Source organism: Macaca mulatta, chromosome 1, assembly GCF_049350105.2.
Source record: "Macaca mulatta isolate MMU2019108-1 chromosome 1, T2T-MMU8v2.0, whole genome shotgun sequence".
NCBI lineage: Eukaryota > Metazoa > Chordata > Mammalia > Primates > Cercopithecidae > Macaca > Macaca mulatta.
This window is the reverse complement of record NC_133406.1, coordinates 178,069,851-178,091,510: the sequence shown is the minus strand read 5'-3', so window position 1 is coordinate 178,091,510 and position 21,660 is coordinate 178,069,851. Positions and strand designations below refer to the sequence as shown.

The window sequence follows — 21,660 nt, the reverse complement described above, 5'->3', positions numbered from 1 at the left end:
AGATTAACCAAATATGTGCCCATGTGTATGTCAGTGTGAGGTTTTTTTGCCAAATCCCAGTAACACTATTAATTTTTTCCCTTACATATAGATAAGATCCTTCAGCAAGGCCCATACTGTATTTGATTTGACATCAACACTTGTGTTATATTACAAAGATTTTGCTTCATATTCACAAGTCCTCAGCATAGCGCCTAGCACACAGTAAGCTCTCAGTGTTTGAGAAATAAAAAAAATAGAAGATGATATATGAGAAAGAAACGTATCAAGGCAAAATTCCACTGGCATTTGATTAAAAGCAATAAAGTTCAGACCTGATGCAACCATGTATTACATAACTGAATGTTAAAAGACTAGCTAGAATTAAGGAAGCACAGCTAGTTTTGGCAACATAAGTATGAAGAAGTCTCACAAATATTTTCACATTTACATTACAGCCACTGGAGTAATAAAAGCCTGTTCATGTTATATAAATATTCTTAAATTTTAGGAGTTCTGCATTTTATATTGGGGAATAAAATATAACCAAAACGTTCATAAAGTCAAATCTCTGCAGATCTTTAAATATATAATTAATCCCAACAGTAAGAGGGCAAACAAAAGCATAATTCTGTTCTTGAAAAAGTGATCTAGTCCTGCAGTGTTTACTCATACTAACATGTCTTCATTGGATAAACATCTACTGAGCACCTTGAATAATTTAGACATTACAGGTGCCTTGGAACAAATATTCCCTGCCATGATGAAGTTTACACTCTGTTAAAGGCAGATAAACACTAAAAAAAAAAAAGTAAAAATATTTAATTCATACGCTACATTAAAAGGTAGTAAACGTGAGACAAAAAAAAAAAAAAGACAAAAAACAGAATAAGGGGATTAGAAGGCTGAGGACACAGCCACTGGTTATACATTTAAATAAGATAATCAGAGTCAACCTCACTTGGAAGTTGGCCTTCAGAGTAAAGCTTAAAGGACTGAGGGAATAAGTCATTAGAAGACTGTGCTCAGATGAATGACATAATGACTTAATTTTTGTGTGTCTTAAGTCTTTTTTTTTTGAGACAGAGTCTAGCTCTGTCGCCCAGGATGGGGTGAAATGGCACCATCTTGGCTCACAGCAACCTCCGCCTCCTGGGTTCAAGTGATTCTCCTGCCTCAGCCTCCTGAGTAGCTGGGATTACAGGCATGTGCCACCACACCTGGCTAATTTTTCTATTTTTAGTAGAGACGGGGTTTCTTCATGTTGGTCAGGCTGGTCTCGAACTCCTGACCCCAGGTGATCCGCCTGCCTTGGCCTCCCAAAGTGCTGGGATTATGGGCGTGAGTCACCGTGCCCGACCATGTCTTAAGTCTTTAAAGCAACATTCTGGTTGCTATGTTGTGAACATAGCGTAGGGTAGAAGTAGGGAAACCATCTTTAAAGCTAGTACATTAATTCTGGGAGAGATGATGTAGCTCAGACCAAGATGGTAGTAATGGAGATGGAAAGAAGTGTCTCTACCTTTCATATATATCCAAATCTGAACAAAACGATTTAGAAAAAGCGGTTAAGTTTAGAACTCCAGAGAGAGATCTGTACTGGAAATACAATTTTGGGAATCATTAGCATAACATTTATGTGGTATTTAAAGCCATGGAACCTAATAAGCTCACCCAGGTAGAGTGTAGAGAGAAGACAAGAGAAGAGAAATAAGGACAGAGGCCTGAAACACATCCACATAAAGAGATCAGAACAGGAAGAATCCACAAAGAAGACTGAAAACGTATAATCAGTAAACCAAGAGGGAAACCAACAGAATGCAGTACCCTGGAAGTCAAATAAATAGACTAAATCACAGAGGAAAAAAAAGTTTAACTGTGTCAAAAGCTGCTCGTAGGTAAAAGTAAGCTGAGTTCTGAAAAGTAACCACTGGATTTAGCAACATGAAGGGTGCTGGTGACATTAACAAGGACAGTTTTGGTGGAAAATGGGAGGAATATTTGACTGAAGTAGAGATGACAGAAGTACAAGAACTGCAGATAGCAAGTAAAGAAAATTATTAAGGAATTCTACTATGAAAGGTAGGAGAGAAATAGCAAATAAGGTAGCAGTTGAAATACTAGAGAATAATTATTACTTTTATTTTTAATTTTTGTGGGTACATAGTAGACATATGTATTTATGGTTTACATGAGATATTTTGATAAAGGTGTATCGTGTAATAATCACATCAGAATGAGTGGGGTATCCATCACCCCAAGCATTGATCCTTTGTGATACAAAGAATCAAATTATATATTTCTAATTATTTTAAAATAACTAAATAATAAACATTATTTACTTATTATTTAATTGTACAAATCATCCTGTTGTGCTATCAAATACTAGATCTTATGTAATACTCTTTCTATTTTTTTTCTGTACCCATTAACTATCTCCATTTCCCTCCCAACACCCACTGCCCCTTCCCAGTCTTTGGTAACTATCATTCTATACTCCATCTCCATGAGTTCAATTGTTTTAATTTTTACCTTTTACAAATAAGTGAGAATATGTGCAGTTTGTCTTTCTGTGCCTGGTTTATTTCACTTAACATAATGATCTCCATTTCCATCCTTGTTGTTGCAAATGACAGGATCTCATTCTTTGTTATGGGTGAATAGTACACCATTGTATATATGTACCACATTTCGTTTATCCAGTCATCTGTTGATGGACACTTAGATTGCTTTCAAATGAGAGGAATTATTTTTTCAAAATGAGAAAAATAATAGCATGCCTGTACGTGAATGGGAATGATTCAGTATTCAGGGAGAAACTGATGATGTGGAAGAGATATGGAAAAACTGGTGGAGTGTAGATCTTGAGCAGGTGAGACCAGACGAGAGCTTGAGTGAAAGAATTTAGAAAAATAAATAGCTCATCTACTCATTTTTAATACAGAAGAATATTAGGCAGTAGATAGTAGATGGCAATAGGTAGCTAGATAGGATGGTAAAAGTTTATCAAAGTTTTCTTCTGATGGTTTCAGTTGTCTCAATGAAATGGGAGATAAAATGAGAAAAGGAATGAGGCGGTGTTAGGAAGTTTGAGGTAACAAAAGAAGGAATGAAATCATTTCCTGGGACAACAGGAAAGTGATGGAGATACAGAAATACAGTATAATTGCCCGACAGCATCAAGGGCTCTCTCGAGGTTTATTTCAAATGAGACCAATCACCATGGTATTTCTCAAGACATGTTTAGCTGCACAGATGCTGACATGGCAGAGGCAGTCAACTGGGTTTAACTATGGTTTCAGGTTTGGGAAAGATAAGGGAACCAAAGTTTGCTTATAATGGGAATAATTTTTTTTTTTTTTTTTGAAATAGAGTTTCACTTTTGTCTCTCAGGCTAGAGTGCAATGGTAAGATCTCGGCTCCCTGCAACTTCCACCTTCCGGGTTCAAGTGAGTCACCTGTCTCAGCCTCCCCAGTAGCTGGGATTACAGGCATCTGCCACCACACCTGGCTAATTTTATACTTTTAGTAGAGGTGAGGTTTCACCATGTTGGTCAGGCTGGTTTTGAACTCCTGACCTCAGGTGATCCGCCCGCCTCGGCCTCCCGAAGTGCTGGGATTACATGCATGAGCCACCACAGGCCTGATGGGAATAATTATGATTGCCCATAGACATCAAGCTGGCTGAGGAAGAAGAGAGAACATTAAGGGGGTGAGGCACAGTCAAAAGGTTGGAGGATCAAGATTAGAGATTGCAAAGGAGTAGATACATTATTAAGCTGTGGTACTATGAGAAAAACAGGAGATAACAGAGAACAAAATACATGAAATTGAGACTGTGAAAATTAAAGTTATTGGTAATGACAAGTTGCAGGGGTGTCCAATCTTTTGGCTTCCCTGGGCCATACTGGAAGAAGAATTGTCTTGGGCCACACATAAAATACACTAACATTAATGACAGCTGATGAGCTTACAAAAAAAAAAAAAAAAAAAAAAAAAAAACAAACAAACTCATAATGTTCCGAGAAATTTACAAATTTGTGCTGAGCTGCACTCAGAGCTGTCCTGGGCCACACGTGGCCTGCAGGACACAGGTTGAACAAGTTTGATATAAGGGAAGACCATGACTGAGGTGGAGTGGAAAACATGATCATCTAAAGAAGAGTTTCTTGAACTGCCAGGTCAACAAAGTAAGAAACAATGAAGGGTAGCTATAAATAAACTTTAGATTCCTTATAATTTTGAGATAAAATTATACACATTATTAGGGATTACGACTAAATAATTCAATAGGAAGGTAGCTATCAAAAATTTTGCAATAAAAAGAAAACAACATAAAAACTATGAAATAATACTTGATTAGGACAAGACTGACAAATTCTCATCTTGCAATGGCTTTCTGAGAAATTACCTTGTATTTATATATTTGTATGTATTTATATCTATTTTAAAAATCGTTGATCTATTTAAAGGATATCTTGAAAAAAGGCAAAAAATTGTTTTTATATATATATATAGGCCTCTTTGTTCTAAATCTTGAGTTTATAATCTATCAAACATATAAGAAATAACTAACTCTAGAATTATGCTAAATAAGTCCTAATGTAAATCTTACAAAAATTAAGAGACATTTTAAAAGAAACTTAAGGAAATGCTGTCTATAGCTTCTTTTCTTTAGGAAAATTTCTGAAAATCCAAAAATCAAACTTATTCTACAGAAGAACTATACAGTATATAAATACACAGTATATAAATAATGCTAAGTATATTATAATAAAATAATTATATTATAATAAAATATAATCAATAATGAAAACAAGAATAAAAAACCTGAGTTATTTTCTTTTTTTTTTTTTTTTTGAGACGGAGTCTCGCTCTGTCGCCCAGGCTGGAGTGCAGTGGCGCGATCTCGGCTCACTGCAAGCTCCGCCTCCTGGGTTTACGCCATTCTCCTGCCTCAGCCTCCTGAGTAGCTGGGACTACAGGCGCCCGCCACCGCGCCCGGCTAATTTTTTTTTTTGTATTTTTAGTAGAGACGGGGTTTCACCGTGGTCTCGATCTCCTGACCTTGTGATCCGCCCGCCTCGGCCTCCCAAAGTGCTGGGATTACAGGCGTGAGCCACCGCGCCCGGCCGAGTTATTTTCTTAAACATGGAAATATATGTGTGTGTGGGCGGCAGGGGGGAGGCCTTCTCTTTTTGCAGCTGCCATAGTACTCAGGTTATTCTGCAGTATCCCTTATAAATAACCCTGAGTATCATTCTTTCTAGTTTACAAAAATGGAAAATTGTTTAATCACTGTTCTTGATATTTTTTGGAGAAGAAGATCTCATGACTTAAATCAATGATGACATCTGTCTTCCAAATATCAGTCACATAGATTTATTTTAATTCTATATGAAGTCAATCTAGCCATTTTTTACATGATAGAGTATCAGACTGACAACAGTAAGTTATATGCAGCTAGTGATCCCAGGCAAATTTTAGGATTTTTAGTGTAGTTTGTAAGAGCAAGCATATTTAATAGAAAAATAAAACAGTGTTTACTGATAGAACAGAAATGTACAATTCTTTGCTAATTCCTAACTTACATACATCTCAAAATTCAGAATGAATGACAACTGGATATTTCTCATTTGTTCACAAAACAAAAACCAAATTTACAGATGCATGTCTTCAGTTTACCTTACTCCCGATGATTGATCGAACTTCATCATCTGGTGACGTGGGAGTCCCAGATATATCTGGATTGCTATTACTAAGGCTTCGAGAACGATTTAAATTAAGGCTTGCAGGTCTCACCGCAGATCTAGCCATTGTGGCATAATGCACTGATCCTCCCAAACCCCCAGGACCTAGAGTTGCACATGAAATAGCACATAATTAAAGAAAATTAGTCAGGAAAGGATTAGAAAAAAATCTCTGCCACTTCAGAAAGTTCCACAAAGATCATGAATTGCTTTGGTTTCTAAACAAAAAATATTAAACTTCCTTTTTTTTTTTTTTTTTTTTTTTTGAGACAGAGTCTCGCCAGGCTGGAGAGCAGCGGCTTGATCTTGGCTCACTGCAACCTCTGCCTCCTGGATTCAAGCGATTCCCCTGCCTCACCCTCCCAAGTAGCTGGGACTACAGGCGCGGCACCATGCCCAGCTAATTTTTGTATTTTTAGTAGAGATGAAGTTTCACCATGTTGGCCAGGATGGCCAATCTCTTGACCTCGTGATCCGCCTGAAGAGGCATGGTCTCCTAAATAAAAAGTTACATATATATATATATTTTTTAAACAGGCAGGTGCCTTTTTTTTTTTTATTAAGAGGCAGCACTGGAGTGCAGCAGTGAGACCATAGTTCACTACAACATTGGACTCCTGGACTCCCACCTCAGCCTTCTGAGTAGCTAGGACTACGGGCACACACTACCATGCCTGGCTAAATTTCTCTCTTTTTTCTTTGTAGGGACGGGGTCTTGGTATGTTGCCCACGCTGGTTTTGAACTCCTGGCCTCAAGCAATCCTCCTCTCTTGGCCTCCTGAAGCACGGGAAATTTTTTTTTTTAGAAAGAAAGAAAATAAAAACACTCAAGAACTAATGATTGCTGTATAAAGATGCTCTATTTTATGGCAGTTTATAAAACCATATGAACTGTAAATAAAATCATTATCTCTTCAGTGTTTCTATAATTGTATATTACACATACAATAAAAACCAAAATTAACAAGAGACACACACACACAGACACATGCGCGCACACACACACACCCCTTTCACTTCGGTATAGTTGGTTTTCGGACCCAAGATGCTCCAGCTGGTGTCTCTTCCTTTTTTCCCACCTCTCCTACTCTGCCCCTTGACAGTCACTAGAGAGAGTGCCAATTTATTGCTAACATCTCATAAATTAAACCATGTTTTATTTCTCTACCTTCATTATTGCTAACATCTTTTAAATGAGAGCATGTTTTATTTCTCTATCTTCATCAGTGACAATGTGAATAACAAAATGGTATCTTTATGATATACATACAAAAAACTAAAGATAATTTTCAGGTCCCAAGTGATATAAAAAAGCAAAGGCAGCCGGGCGCGTTGGTTCACGCCTGTAATCCCAGCACTTTGGGAAGCCGAGCATGTGGATCATGAGGTCAGGAGTTTGAGACCAGCCTGGCTAACACGGTGAAATCCCATCTCTACTAAAAATACAAAAAATTAGCCAGGCGTGGTGGGGGGTGTCTATAGTCCCAGCTACTCAGGAGGCTGAGGCAGGAGAATGGCGTGAACCCGGGAGGCAGAGGTTGCAGTGAGCCAATATTGCGCCACTGCAGCCTGGGCGACAGAGCAAGACTCCATCTCAAAAAAAAAAAAAAAAAAAAAAAAAAAAGCAAAGATTCCCTTTTTCTCTGAGAAAAATCAAGCCTAACATCATCTTCCAACCTGTCTTTTATTTTTAAAATAAAACATCCAGGAATTATGGTGATAATTTATTTTCATCTTTCTGAATGTCATATTTGCAAATGATATTAATACGTACCTGTTACCTAATTAATTCATACAATCTTTCAGGTCGGCATGTAAAAAAAAGATGTTTTGCAAAATCTGTGGAATTCTAATAGTGTACTGAATAAAAGAGTAAATGGAGTAGCACTGTAGATATTACATAATCACTCACACACTCATGTCCTCAAGTGGTATAATTTTAAAAATCAAGTTAGTAAATTATAAACCAGAATATAAATGTTAATTGCTTTTCTTTTTGCAATTAAGTGAAGAAACAAATTGGGCTGAAACTTAAAATCAGGTTACTATTATGTCTAGTTTTCATAAGGAATGTCACCATTATTAGTCACCGTTATGAATGTTAACATTGCCAACAGCTGATAAAGGGCACTTGCCATTATCATTAGTGTCATACGGACATATATGTGAGTAGATTAAATGATATGCACAACATAATCATTAGTTAGTTAAATGAACTAAAGGATTATTCACACTAAGACATCTCCCACCACTACCTCCACTATCACCAGTGGTACATGAAAGACAATAACAAGTTGAGTCTCCAATACTCAGAAAGGTTATATTATTTCACTGACCATGAAGAGATCAGCTAACCAGATAGAATTTTTATGTTTCTAGGAACAATCTTTTATATCACTGTAGATTTCAAAGGGTTTTCAGAAAACTACCGAGCCACCACATTTCTCCTTAAATGACAACAGCATTCTGAATGACAAATACAAGATTCTATTTTTCTTGTCTTTTTTATTTTTAAAAGACAGGATCTCACTCTGTTGCCCAGGCTGGAGCGCACTGGCAAGATCATAGCTCACTCTGGCCTCAAATTCCTGGGCTCATGAGATCCTCCTGCCTCAGCCTCCTAAACAGCTGGGATTACAGGGGCAAGCAATTCCTTATCTTAACAAGGAATGATAAAATGCTTCCAGAGACAAAGTTATTTACAAAGTTCATTTCCAAAAATTAATTCAACCAAGAACTCTAATTCAAACTAAAGAAAACTATATATAAAAAAAAGATGACTAAAAATGTAATTTATTTATCCCTTTAACTTCAGCACCTAGCACAGTGAATGGTACTTAGCAGATGTTCAATAAATGTTTGCTATTGAATAAATGGGTCACAGTACAGACTACAAAATTAACTCAATACTGACATGAACATATAATTTATGAAAGACAGTTTCATAGTAAAAAGAATAAAATACCTGGTGATGATGAATTAGGGTAAGTATTTGGTAGGCGGAAAACATAATGAATATATGATGCAAGAAGGCTATTTCTGCCATGCTGGTCATGATTTCCTTCCAAGTTTTTGTGCAGTCGATTTATAATTGATGCCATGGCTTCAAAAGATGCTTGACCCAGGTTAACTTTTGAGAAAGAAGAAAATACCTTTACTTTAACTATTTTTAGACTGTAAATTCCACGAAGACCAAAGTTTTGTCATCTCTACATACGTTAAATATAGTGATTACACAGTAACTGTATAAAGATGATTACTATTTGATAATGACTTTTAATGACACCTTGGATTAGCTGAGCCAAAAATACTTTTCTGAGCAAAATGAAAAATAACTCATTTTACTAATTTAAGACAAAAATTACATGGGTTTGATTAGTCAAAAAAGAAAACAATGCTTAACAGATACCTATTATTTAGTAAAACAATACAAAGTACATAAGAAAAAAGAAAATACATTGTGTGTAATACCTTAAGAAGCAATTTCTCATTTTAAAGATCACTCCAAAAATCTAAATAGCATACAAGGGCATATATTACTTCTGTTTAAAAAAATTAAAAATAATAAAATGGATTATTGAAAATATTAACAATATCATAATAAAATAGTGAATAAGCAACTTGATTGGAATGAGTGAATCTGTAAAATGATTAGAAGGGAGAAAAAAGGAGGGGCTAGAAAAACAGGTTGAGGTAAGACTAACACCTACTCAGTCACTCAAGTCAGTATATAACAATAATTTTACAAAAATTGGGGAATTGTGATAAATTGCATACTGAGTAAATGGGTAAACTGAACAGCCACTTTGAGCAATAGAATCTTAGATTCTGTAATTTATTTAACCAAGACAGGAAATTATGAAGAGATAATGAGGCCAATTAAGTTTTCCCAAAAGTAGAATAACCAGACAAAATGGTCATTTAGGAAGATTAATCTATATATACTGAACTAGAGGGGAAAGAGACCAGAGACAGAAACCTGAGTGAAGTTAAGTGATCCTACCTGTGTTTCTGGTTAATTCTTTTCCTTTTTCTCACAGTGGCTACTCTAAGTTACCAGAATCCTTCTCGAAACTCAGGTCCTCCTTAATCCCTCCTTAGCAAATCTTGCCTTCTATCTCACAGAAGAAATGTATAAAGCATGAAAGTCCTCGCGTTTTTCTTTTTCTTTTCCTTTTTTTTTTTTTTTTTAGAGATGGGGTCTCGATATGTTGACCAGACTGGTCTGGAACTCCTAGCCTCAAGCAATCTTCCCATCTTGGCCTCCCAAAGTGCTGGGATTACAGTTGTGAGCCACCACACCTGGCCAAAAATCCTCATATTTTTCTACAAATTTATCAGAATCTGAAACTACTTTATCTCCTCTCCAAAGGAAGTAGTGCCCTCTCCTATGTAAGAGTGATCTATCTATCACCTCTACTCTTGTCTCACGTAACGACTTCATTGATTAACCTCTTTTCTCCCCATATATTTTTCTCTCTTCTCCCATTTGAGCATGTTTATATGCTGATTTCTCTCAGCATGTAAACATGCTAAAATGTCTCCCCTCTTTTGCCCTACTCAATCCTGCTTTCTCTTCTAACTTAACTTCTTAAAAGAGTAGTATATGCTTCTTGTGTTTATTTTACACTATTTGCTTCTTAACTCCCTGTAATCTGGTTTCTACCTTCACTTAGACTAAAATTACTGATGTAATTTCACGAGCAGACATTCCTCAAGTATACTAGATAAGAGAGGGACTCTGGAACCAGTTTGAATCTTGGCTCTCAAATGTAAATAAAGCATATAGCACTATTCCTGGTACACAGTAAATGCTATGCAAGTGTTTGCAATTACTGTTATTACTATTATTTTACTTAAATAATCTACAACAAAAACAATGCTAACCTTTTTTTCCTTAAAACCTTCTTCTATAATTTCTGTAACTGTACACTCTATGATCTCATAATCCATTCTCTCTTCTCCATCCCATTGTCACCTATAGGAACTCATCATTTTTTGTATGAAATTCTGCAAGACTCCTAATTTGTCTCCCCACCTGTAGGTTTTCCCACTTTTAACTCATCTCTACATAGTACAGCCATCTTTTTCTAGTCAAACTTGGTCATGTTACTTCTCTAATTAAGACCAAATCCTTCAAAGGCTATTTATTCCCTACAGAAAAATAGTCCCAATTTCCTAAAGTGTGGAAGACCCAACTTCATCTCCCACTCTCCACATTACCTCTAATCAATCCTCCAATTTATAACTACTTACAATTCTTCCCCAAATTCATTCTGAGTTCATTATGTCTGTGTACTATGCACATGCTGTTTCATGCTGTTTAATCTCCTTGGAATAATGTTAACCTGTCAGACTCCTATTCATCTTTAAATACTCAGCCCAGGAATTATTTCTACTTATAAGTCTCCCCTAAAAAAACTCAACTAATCGAATACTCCTCTCCTTTGTGTCACTAGTCAAACATAAAAATTCTATCTGGTTAGCTGAAATTTCTTTCAAGTTCAACTTCCCTGCAGAATTTGGGTGAAAGCTGTTGGTAAAAAGTAAGGAGTAAACCTTGAAAAAGGATGGGAATGAAAAACACCTTTCCTTCCAGAATTATAAAAAAGAAAAAGAGAATACAGAGACTGAGCAAATGAAGGAAAGAAGAGCTACATTAAGTGGAGGATAGCAGATGAATGAAAATGTAGAGTAGGTAGATTATACATCCTGTAAAGTACAACATGATTTATCTGTTTGCCTGTTTTCTTAACTAGTCTGTGAGATCTTAAAGTCAGGAACCATGCCTTGAACAGTGTCTATCAGTGTCAAGTACATAGTAAATGCTTAATAAATACTTGGTAAATAAATACATTTGTTTCTATAATTTGAGTATACGCCTATAGGACACATTTTATAAAAACAAAAGTTATCATTTTTCTGGCATTATAAACAAGTAAATAACATCCTCCACCCCAAATCAAATATAGTCCTTATATAGAGCAAATAGAAACCATGGTTTTTTTAAAACAAAATTTAGAAATGTCAAGTTATAGATTTCATGTCTCATCTCCAAACAAACATAAATTACCTATTTGGCCAGCAATGACAGGAGGTCTAACAACTAAAAGTATCAGTTTATCTAGCAGAAGATGAAGAAATCGGACCACTGGTTCCAACTGCGATGAATTCAGTGCTGAAATACTGCTCTTCAATTCATTTTCTAAGTTATTTTCCATGATTCGCATGTCCCCAATTCGGACTGGGAACATGTGTTCATCCAGAGCATTGACCAGAGCAAAAAATTTGTCAAGATAAGGATCCTAAAACAAAGAATGAACAAAAGCACTAAGCACTTACAACTTTATACATTTCCCAATTCTAAAGGACCACAGACCACTAACATGTATCACTTGATAACACTAAAAAGTTCACATAGGTAAACAAACATTGTTTCCAATTAAACAAGTCTATTTTCATTTATTATTATAAAATGATCACTTCAAATACTATTAGTTAAGAAAACTACTGATACTAATTAAGAATTTTTTTTCTTTTTTTTTAGTTTTAGTTTGCTTTATCAGTTTGAAGTTCAATTATTGTGGCAGGCATATGAGTAACCCACTTTTGTCCATTATTAATTTATTGTCTTTCAGCTCCAAAGCCTTTGGATACAAGGCAAACTCACTGCCATATCTTATAATACTGGAGCCATTCTTTTACTGGAAGCCACCTGTGTACTGCTAAGTAAAATCTATATACTACCAACTTTCTTCCTAAAGACAGCATACAGGTGCTGTGTCTTCTTATTTTCCCCTACCTCACTGTGCAGAAAAGAATTAACATAGTGGGCTTAAGACAGCTATTCTTTGAAAGCCCTGTTTACAAGTTTGGCCGTGGGCTAATGACTGGGAACTTGGATTTCAGGGGGGTTCCCATTGACAGAGATGGTTCACTGTGCCTAAACCGTCTGTGCAAACAATATGGTATAAGCTGAACACCTACTTTCCTTCTGGGAATGTGGAATTTTGGTACATGTTGGGCAAAGGGTGCCTATGTGACAAGCCCCTAGTAAAAAACCCTGGGAATTGAGTCTGTACTGAACTTCCGTGGCAGACAACATTTCACACATGCTGTTTCAACTTGCCCCACGTGATTCCACTGGAAGAGGATTCTTGGAAGCTTATTTCTTGTTTCCTCTGGACTTCACCCCATGAGCCTTTTCCCTTGGCGAATTCTGCTTTGGGAAGCCCTCCACACCACCCTTTCCCTGTATAGGTTAGTGAAGCCTGAATTTCATTTTAAATACTTGCTGCTTCTCACTCTACGTATTCTCCATGGACAATCACATTTACCAATACAGTTTCAGTTATCACATTTATTCTGTTATCTCCAAACCCAAACTTCAAACTAATTACAACCACCTACAGGACATCTCCATCTGAAGTACATAGGCACTTCAAACTCAACAGGTTCAAACATAAACTCACAGGCACCATAACTGCTTCCCCTTAGCATGGCCCGAAAAGTACTTCTCTCACGTTCTCTATTTAGGGTAGAAATTACCATCTACCTGGACTCTATGGCATTCACGGTCCTTCACAATCTATTACCAGCCTTCTATCCTTATGTATCATGATTTCCTACGCACTTTAAACTACTTTCACACCAGGTTACCTGATGGTCCTTAGACTACTGTAACTCTGTACTTGCTACTCATCATCTGAGTTGCCCACTCTCCCTTTCTCTGTGTAGTAAATGCCTACTTACAAATGCAACAGCTCAGTCTCTAGCAGAACAGATAACTCTCCCCTCTGTACTTTAAAGAATTTAGTTAATATATGTAACACTGTACTAATTTTATCATACATTTTACCCTTTCCCATATTACACTGTAAGGTTCTTAAAGGAAAAGCTCTTTCCTCAACAGGTAACATCTCTGATCTCATGGAACTTACCATTTAATGTGGGAAAGAAACAATAAACAAACGTGTATTTATGTGTCTTATATACACACACACAAACAGAGTGACAGAGTCAAAGTGCAACAGAGAAGCTGGGCATAGGCAGCAATAAGTGCAGGGTAAGATGACATACTGTACTGAGGCTGCTATGTTTAAAAGAGTAACCAAGGAAGGCCTCTCTGAGAGGAAGAGAAACTCTAATTCAAAAGTCAAATGAATACCAGGAGGAAAAGCATTCCAGGCAGAGAAAGAGGATGTATAAAACCCATTAGAACTTGGTATATTCCAAAAATAAGGAATTTGGAACAAATGATCCCTAAAAACTCTTTCCATCTGAAATACCCAAGTCTATGATAAATAAAGTGAGCTGATGATGGTTTCTCAATTCTAATTATTCTGCCATGTACCAGAAACTTAGAAAAAACAAGTCACTTAACTATTTAAAATGAAGTCAATGACATTTTGAAACATAAAATGTTTGCTTTTGTTGACATTCAATGACATTTTGTTGATTCTTTTTTAAAAAATCTTCTAAATATTCCATGTTTTTAACTGACATATATTCTCATAAATCTGACAGCAATGACAGATTTATGACAAGTAACAAAACTGATATCACAAATATTTGATAATACATTCCATTTATTTAAGTGAAATTTGATAATAAAAATTATTAAAACTCACTTGTGTATGGATAGATGAAACAGCAACAACTTCAACATTAAAAACACCTTTGTGATTATCTACCCATTTCATGCCAGGTAGAGGAACCTGTAAGATATTAAATATAATGATCACAGCTGCTTAAGTAGATTATGAACTCTGAAAATAAACAAAAATTACAATATCCCAATGAGAAAAATATTGTGAAACCAGAGATGTACTTCCAAAATACAATGGTGAGACAGGGATGGGATAGACATTCCCATTCCAAAAAGGAGAAAGAGGAAAGAAGGGGTGACAGGTCCCAAGAAAGTCCAAAATCTAACAAGGAATTGGCTCTTAAGGGTTCATTAGCTCTTCAAGCTCAAACAATACTGGTTTTTGTTTTTTAAATAAATTATATTGTATATGTTTAAGGTATACACCACAATGTTATGGGATACATACAGACAGTAAAATGGCTACTACAGTCATGCAAATTAACATATCCATAATTTCACGGTTAACTTATTTGTTTGTTGTTGTGGCAAGAACAGGTAAAACCTGCTAAGAATACCAAATACAGTGCAATTTTATTAACTATAGTCCTCATGCTGAGTGAGATCATTTAATATTTATTTCTATGTCTAGCTTATTTCACTTAGTATAATGTCCTCCATGTTCATCCATGCTGTGGCTAATGGCATAATCTTCTTTTTAAAAGTTGACTGATATTCCATTGTGTGTGTGTGAATATATTAAAAAACAATTTCTATATATACATATATAGTATATCTCTATAACTATATACATATATATATATCTCTCTCTCTCTCTACATAACAATTTATCTACTCATCTGTTGGACACTTAGGTTGTTTCCATATCTTTGCCACTGTGAATAATGCTGCAATACACATGGAAGTGCAGATATCTTTATAAGATAGTGATTTCATTTCCTTTAGGTATTTGCCCAGAAGAGGACTGCTGAGTCACAGGGTAGTTCTGTTTTTCTTTAGAAACCGCCATCCTGTGTTCCATGATAATTGCATCAATCTACACTCTTACCAACAGTGTACAAGGGTTCTCTTTTTTTTTTTCCACACTCTCATCAACATTTGTATCTCTTGACATTTTGATAACGGCCACACTAATGGAAGTAAGGTGATACTGCATAGGTTTTGATTTGCATTTCCCTAATGATTAATGATCTTGAGCACCTTTTCATATACCTCTTGGCCATTTTTATCTTCTTTAGAGAAAGTTTATTCACGTCTTTTGCCCATTTTAAAATCAGGTTATTGGTTTTCTACTACTGAGTTATATGAGTTCTCTGTAAAGTTTGGATATTAACCCCGTAACAGATATGTGGTTTTCAAATATTTTTTCCCAATTCACAGACTGTTGTTTCATTTCTTTTACTGTACAGAAGCTTTTTAGTTTGATTTCATCTCATTTATTTATATTTATTTTTGCCTTTGTAGCCTGAGCTTTTAGTGTGATATCCTAAAAATTATTGCCAAGGCCTATGCCAAGGACTTTTCCCCCTATGTTCTCTTCTAGTAGTTTTAAAGTTTCAGGTCTTATGTTTAGGTCTTTTTTCCATTTTCAGTTGATTTTTATGTAACGGTGTAAGATAAGGGTCCAATTTCATTCCTTGGCATGTGGAAATGTAGTTTTCCAGCACTATTTATTGAAGAGACTATCCTTTTTTATCACATCCTCTTGGTGCCCTTGTTGAAAATTAGCTGTCCATATGTTGGGATTTATTTCAGGTCTCTGAAGAATTACACTCTTTGGCTTCATGCTCTGCCTCTGGGACCACTGGGGCAATAGCATCATCCCCACAGGTCTAGCGTGGGTCTACCCCCAGAGCTCCTATGAGCAGGCGTTTGCCCCCAAGGCTCTGCCAAATGACTCGGCCCCCAAGGCTTCAGGCAGAGGTTGTTGGGCTGTTGAAACCAAGGCAATGGGCCTGATGATCTCTGAATCACCTTCAGGGTCATTTTCTCCTCATTTTGAAGAACAGTACATGTAGACATCTGAATAGCTCTATATCCTGTCAAATCCAAAAAGTCCAACATCCTTCCTTCATTTCACCCCATCTCCTTCCCCTTCAGTTGAAAGTGGCAGTGTTTCTGCTTGTATAATTCCATAAACGCTTTATCAGGTGGCAGTCCAGTCACACACTTGGTGTTCTCTTCAGAACATGCTTTCTCATTTTTGCAATGTGGATAGGCTAAAAATATTCTAAATCTTCAAGTTCTGGTTCCTTTAACAGTTCCTTCTTCAATTCAACTCTCTCCTATCACATTTTCTGTAACCAGTCAAGAGGAACCAAGCTGCATGTTCAATACTTCTAGAAAGTTCTTCAGTCAAATATCCAAATAGCACATGTTCTATCTTCCACAAAACATGAGAACACAGTTTAGCCAAGTTCTTTGCTACTTTATTACAACAATCACTTTTCCTGTAGTTTCTAATAACATGTTCCTCATTTCTATATGAGATCTCACCAGAATTGCCCTTAATGTCCTTATTTCTACCATGTACCTCAAAAGGGAGCATGAGATGGGAGCATCCATGTAATGGCATCCTCTACCCATTACTCAGTTCCAAACTCACTTCTATATTTTTAGGTATTTATTACATGAGATGGTTTGGTTCCATGTCCCCACCCAAATTTCAACTTGAATTGTACTCCCAGGATTCCCATGTGTTGTGGGAGGGACTGGTGGAAGAGAATTTGAATCATGGGGGCGGTTTTCCCCATACTATTCTTGTGATAGTGAATAAGCCTCACGAGATCTGATGGTTTTATCAGGTGCTTCCGCTTTTGCATCCTTCTCATTTTCTTTTGCCACCACCATGTAAGAAGTGCCTTTTACCTCCCATCATGATTCTGAGGCTTCCCCAGTCAGTGAAACCATAAGTCCAATTAAACTTCTTTTTCTTCCCAGTCTTGGGTATGTCTTTATCAGCAGTGTGAAAATGTACTAATACATTACAGTAGCACCCCACTTTCTGGTACCAAAGTCTGCATTCATCAGTTCAGGTTGCATAACAAAATATCATAGACTGCATGGCTTAAACAACAGAAATTTATTTTCCCACTGTTCTCTGGAAACTAGAAATCCAAGATCAAGGTGCCAGCATAGTCAGTTTCTGGTGAGGGTTCTCACCCTGGGTTGCAGATGGCCACTTTCTTGCTTGTATACCCACACTGAGGGAGAGGGAATGTCAAGCTCTCTGGTCTCTTCTTACAAGGGCACTAATCCCATTATGAAGGCCCCACCATTGTAACCTTGTCTAAACCCAATTCCTTCCCAAAGACCCCATCTCAAAATGTCATCACATTGAGGGTTAGGCTTCAATATATGATTTTTGGGGGGAAAACAATATGTTCCATAGCAGAGAGATTAAGAAACTTGCCCAGGATCACACAATTAAGTGTTGGAGCCAGGATTAAAGCCCTAGAAGATTATGTTATATTGCTGTTCAAAAGCATATAGATCTTTTAAAAAATAACAAAATCCTTTCATAATCCCACATGTCTTCTGAGATCTAACTTTGCTCAATTTAGTATATAAAGATTTAAATTACTCCTACACGATTACCTACATACAGAGTTGGATTGTGGCTATGTTGTTAAGTAAATAAAATAGAATTAAAAAGAAACAGAGTGTATCAGCAGCATGGAGGAGGGAAAGGTTGCAAATTCATGCAGTGAGGAAAGACTTCTTTGATGAGATGTTGCTGTGTCTACAATTTTAATAAAGAAAAGTACTCAACTATGTCAAGATCAAGAAAAGGAAAGAAAATTCAAAGGGCTGGAGGCAGAAAAAAGCTTGGAAGAAGCTGTCAGTGCAGAAAGAAAGGGATGTAGTAACGATTGTAGATGATGATGTTGGAGAAGTGGAAAAGACCAAATCATTCAGAGATTTGTAGGTCATGGGAAGAAATACTTGGATTATGTCTATGTGCAAAAAAAAGCCAGAGAAATGTTTTATTTGATCATAAGCAATAGAATGAAACCACCTAATTTTAATTTTAAAATTGCTTTATTTTGTGAGAATGGGTTTCAAAGAGGCAAGAACTGAAAAATATTATAAAGCACAGAAAGTGAATGAAATAGGAACTATATATACCAGAAACACTAAATCTTAGTAATACAATGTTGAATGAAAAAAACCAAGTCCCAGAGGATTATATATCACATGATAAGCTTTTGCTAAATTCATAAAATAAAGTAAATAATGTTGTATTTTGGCATACAAATACTTCATTTTAAAAGTAGTTTTAAAAGGCTTGTTTTCAGGACACTGAATATACTTAAGGCTACAGAAATATACACTTAAAATTAAAATGATAAACTTTATGTTATATATATTTTTATCATAACATTTTTATTTATTTATTTTGAAGAGAAGGGTTCTGGTTCAGTCACCCAGGCTGGAGTGCAGTGGTGCAATCACAGCTCACAGTAAACTCAAACTCCTGGCTTCAAGGGATCCTCCCTCTTCAGCCTTCCAAGGCACTGGGATTATAGGTATGAGTCACCACACCAAGCATTTTTACCATAATTTTTAAAAATCCTAATTTTATACAGTTACAAGGAAGAAGAGTACAGAAAAGGGGAGGAGTCAGGAAGTACCTTGGCTGTAAGGAACTGCATTTTAAAGTTACTTTGATATTAGACAATGCCATTGGCCACCCAGAACCCCATGAGTTCAACACAGAAGGCATCAGAGTCTTCTACTTGCCCCCAAATGCCATGTTTCTAATTCAACCTCTAGATTGGGAGTCATAAGGATCTTTAAGATTCATCACACATGGCACTCTATGGAAAGGAGTGTGAATGGTATGAAGAGAACCCCAATAAATAGAACATCATTAAAGTCTGGAAGGATTATACCATTGAAAATGCTATCATTGTTGTAACAAAAGCCGTCAAGCCCACAATAAATTCTTGCTGTAGAAAACTGTCCAGAGGTTGTCATGACTTCACAGACTTCATGACAGAGCCAATTAAGAAAATCATGAAATAAATTGTGGATATGGCAAAAAGGAAAAAAAAAAAATGAGGGGTAAAGATTTCCAAGGAGAAATTCACGAGCTCATAGACACCAGACTGGAGGAATTAATAGAAAATGACTTGATGGAGAAGAGTGCTTCTAAACCAGTGCCAGACATTGAGGCAGAAAACATAGAAGAAACAGTGTCAGAAAACAAACTGACATTATACAACATGGCAGAAGGGTTATTCAAGACTGCTTTTGACTTCTTTTAAAACATGGACTCATCTGTGCTAAGGGCACTGAAACTAAAACAAATGATGGAATAAACATTGGCACCACATAGAAACATTTTTTCTTTTTTTATATTGAGACAGAGTCTCACTCTGTCGCCCAGGCTGGAGTGCAATGGCACAATCTTGGTTCACTGTCAACCTCCACCTCCCGGGTTCAAGCGATTCTTGTGCCTTAGCCTCATGAGTAGCTGAGATTACAGGTGACTGCCACCACACCCGGTTAATTTTTTATATTTTTAGTAGAGAAGGGGTTTCGCCATGTTAGCAAGGCTGTTCTTGAACTCCTGACCTCAGGTGATCTGCCCACCTCAGCCTCCCAAAGTGCTGGTATTACAGGCATGAGCCACCATGCCCGGCCAGAAACACTTTCTTAAAAGAGATAGGGTCTTGCTATGTTGCCCAGGCTGAAGGGCACTGGCTATTCAAAGGCACAACCACAGCAAAGTGCAGCCTCAAACTCCTGAACTCAAGTGATCCTCTCAAGAAGCTGGGATTACAGATGTGCCACTGCATCCTGCTCTGGAAACATTTTTAGAGGAATGAAAAAGCAAGAATGTCAGACAGAAATTACAATGTATTTCTGTAAAGTTACACCAAGTGTGCCTGCTTCCCCTTCCACCTCTTCCACCTCTTCTACCTCTGCCACCTCTAAGATAGCAAGACCAATCCCTACTCTTCCTCCTCCTCCTCAGCCGACCCAACATGAAGACAATGAGGATGAAGACCTTTATGATGATGCACTTCTACTGAGGGATAGTAAATATATTTTCTGTGCCTTACAATTTTCTTAAGAACATTTTCTTTTCTCTATATCACTTTAAGAATACGGTATATAATACATTTGACATACAAAATACATGCTAATTAATTGTTTATGTTACTGGTAAGGCTTTCAGTCAACAGTAAACTATTATATTAGTACTTAAGTTTTTAGGGAGTCAAAAGTTATATGTGGATTTTCAAGTGCATGCTAGGAAGGAGGGATGTTACCCCTTACCGCCATGTTGTTTAAGGGTCAACTGTTTAAAAAGTTTTGGCTCTTAATCAGGTGGCTTATTTCACATGTCAAGCAGTCTATATTTTATGTCTATAGTCAAATCCAAATTATCACCATATTCTTGATCTGTGAGCATATATAGTATGGTAGCTAGAAGAAAACCATGAGTCTTCCTTTAGAAAGCTGAACTTGCACTGCAATTAAGTAAAAACAAATCCTTAACTTCAACAAAAATATATTTTCTTTTAAAACATCTCCTTTGAAATATAATGCTCTTTGACAAAAGGCCACCTTTCTGTATAACAAAGTCACACGAAAAAGTCATCCTGAAAAGATGTGTCCCTGGAAAAATGAATGAAAGACTGGGAGGAGGGAGAGTCATATTTCTTACTCTACTGTCTTTATTCATTAATCTAATAAATATATATTGAGTGTCTATGACAGGCCAAATACTGTTCTAAATACTTGTAGACAGCAATGAGCAAGACAGACAAAGTTCCTACCCTCATGGTGTTTATACTCTATAGAGAATAAATAAACAAAAAACATTTTAAATATAAAGTCAATGATAAATGATATGAGGAAAAATAAACAGATAAAGTGGGAGAGGCTGCTATTTAGAATAATCATAGACAACTTCCTTGGTGAGGTGATATTTGAGTGGAGGTCTGAGTAAAATGAAGAAACAGGCTTTGCAACAGAGCACTGCCAGCAGAGGGAAGAGCAAAGGGCCTGAAATGGAAATGCACTTCTCATGTGTGAGGAACAGCAGAGGCTCTGTGCTATGTGGCTAGGGCAAAGTGAGTGACAGAGAACAGTGAGAAATAAGATCAGAGCAAAAGTCTTGAATCGTTTTTAAAAAATAAAAATACATACACATTTATGTGAATACATTTTGAATTGTATTCTGAAAACAAATGTCACCAGGACAATATTCACAAGACATATTTTAGAGTAACATTTACAGCAGTTATATTCAAAATCATTAAGAGACACTGACAACCACTGTGTTTCTCTCAAGAGTAACTTTGGTTT

The 21,660-nt window shown here is 36.5% G+C and overlaps 1 protein-coding gene across 13 annotated transcripts in view; it reads right to left on the bottom strand.

Moving 5' to 3' along the window:
- Positions 1 to 21,660, bottom strand: part of DOCK7 (dedicator of cytokinesis 7) — a 227,342-nt gene that overhangs the window by 95,410 nt on the left and 110,272 nt on the right. For all 13 annotated transcript variants that reach the window (XR_013401315.1, XR_013401316.1, XM_015141107.3 and 10 more), the window contains exons 19-22: positions 14,360 to 14,446; positions 11,803 to 12,034; positions 8,695 to 8,859; positions 5,665 to 5,834 (exon numbers count right to left, since the gene is read on the bottom strand). Coding sequence is in view for 11 of the 13 variants with exons in the window: in XM_015141107.3 (XP_014996593.3) it covers positions 5,665 to 5,834; positions 8,695 to 8,859; positions 11,803 to 12,034; positions 14,360 to 14,446 (654 nt within the window). In the remaining 2 variants the exon portion in view is untranslated. The remainder of the gene's footprint in view (positions 1 to 5,664; positions 5,835 to 8,694; positions 8,860 to 11,802; positions 12,035 to 14,359; positions 14,447 to 21,660) is intronic.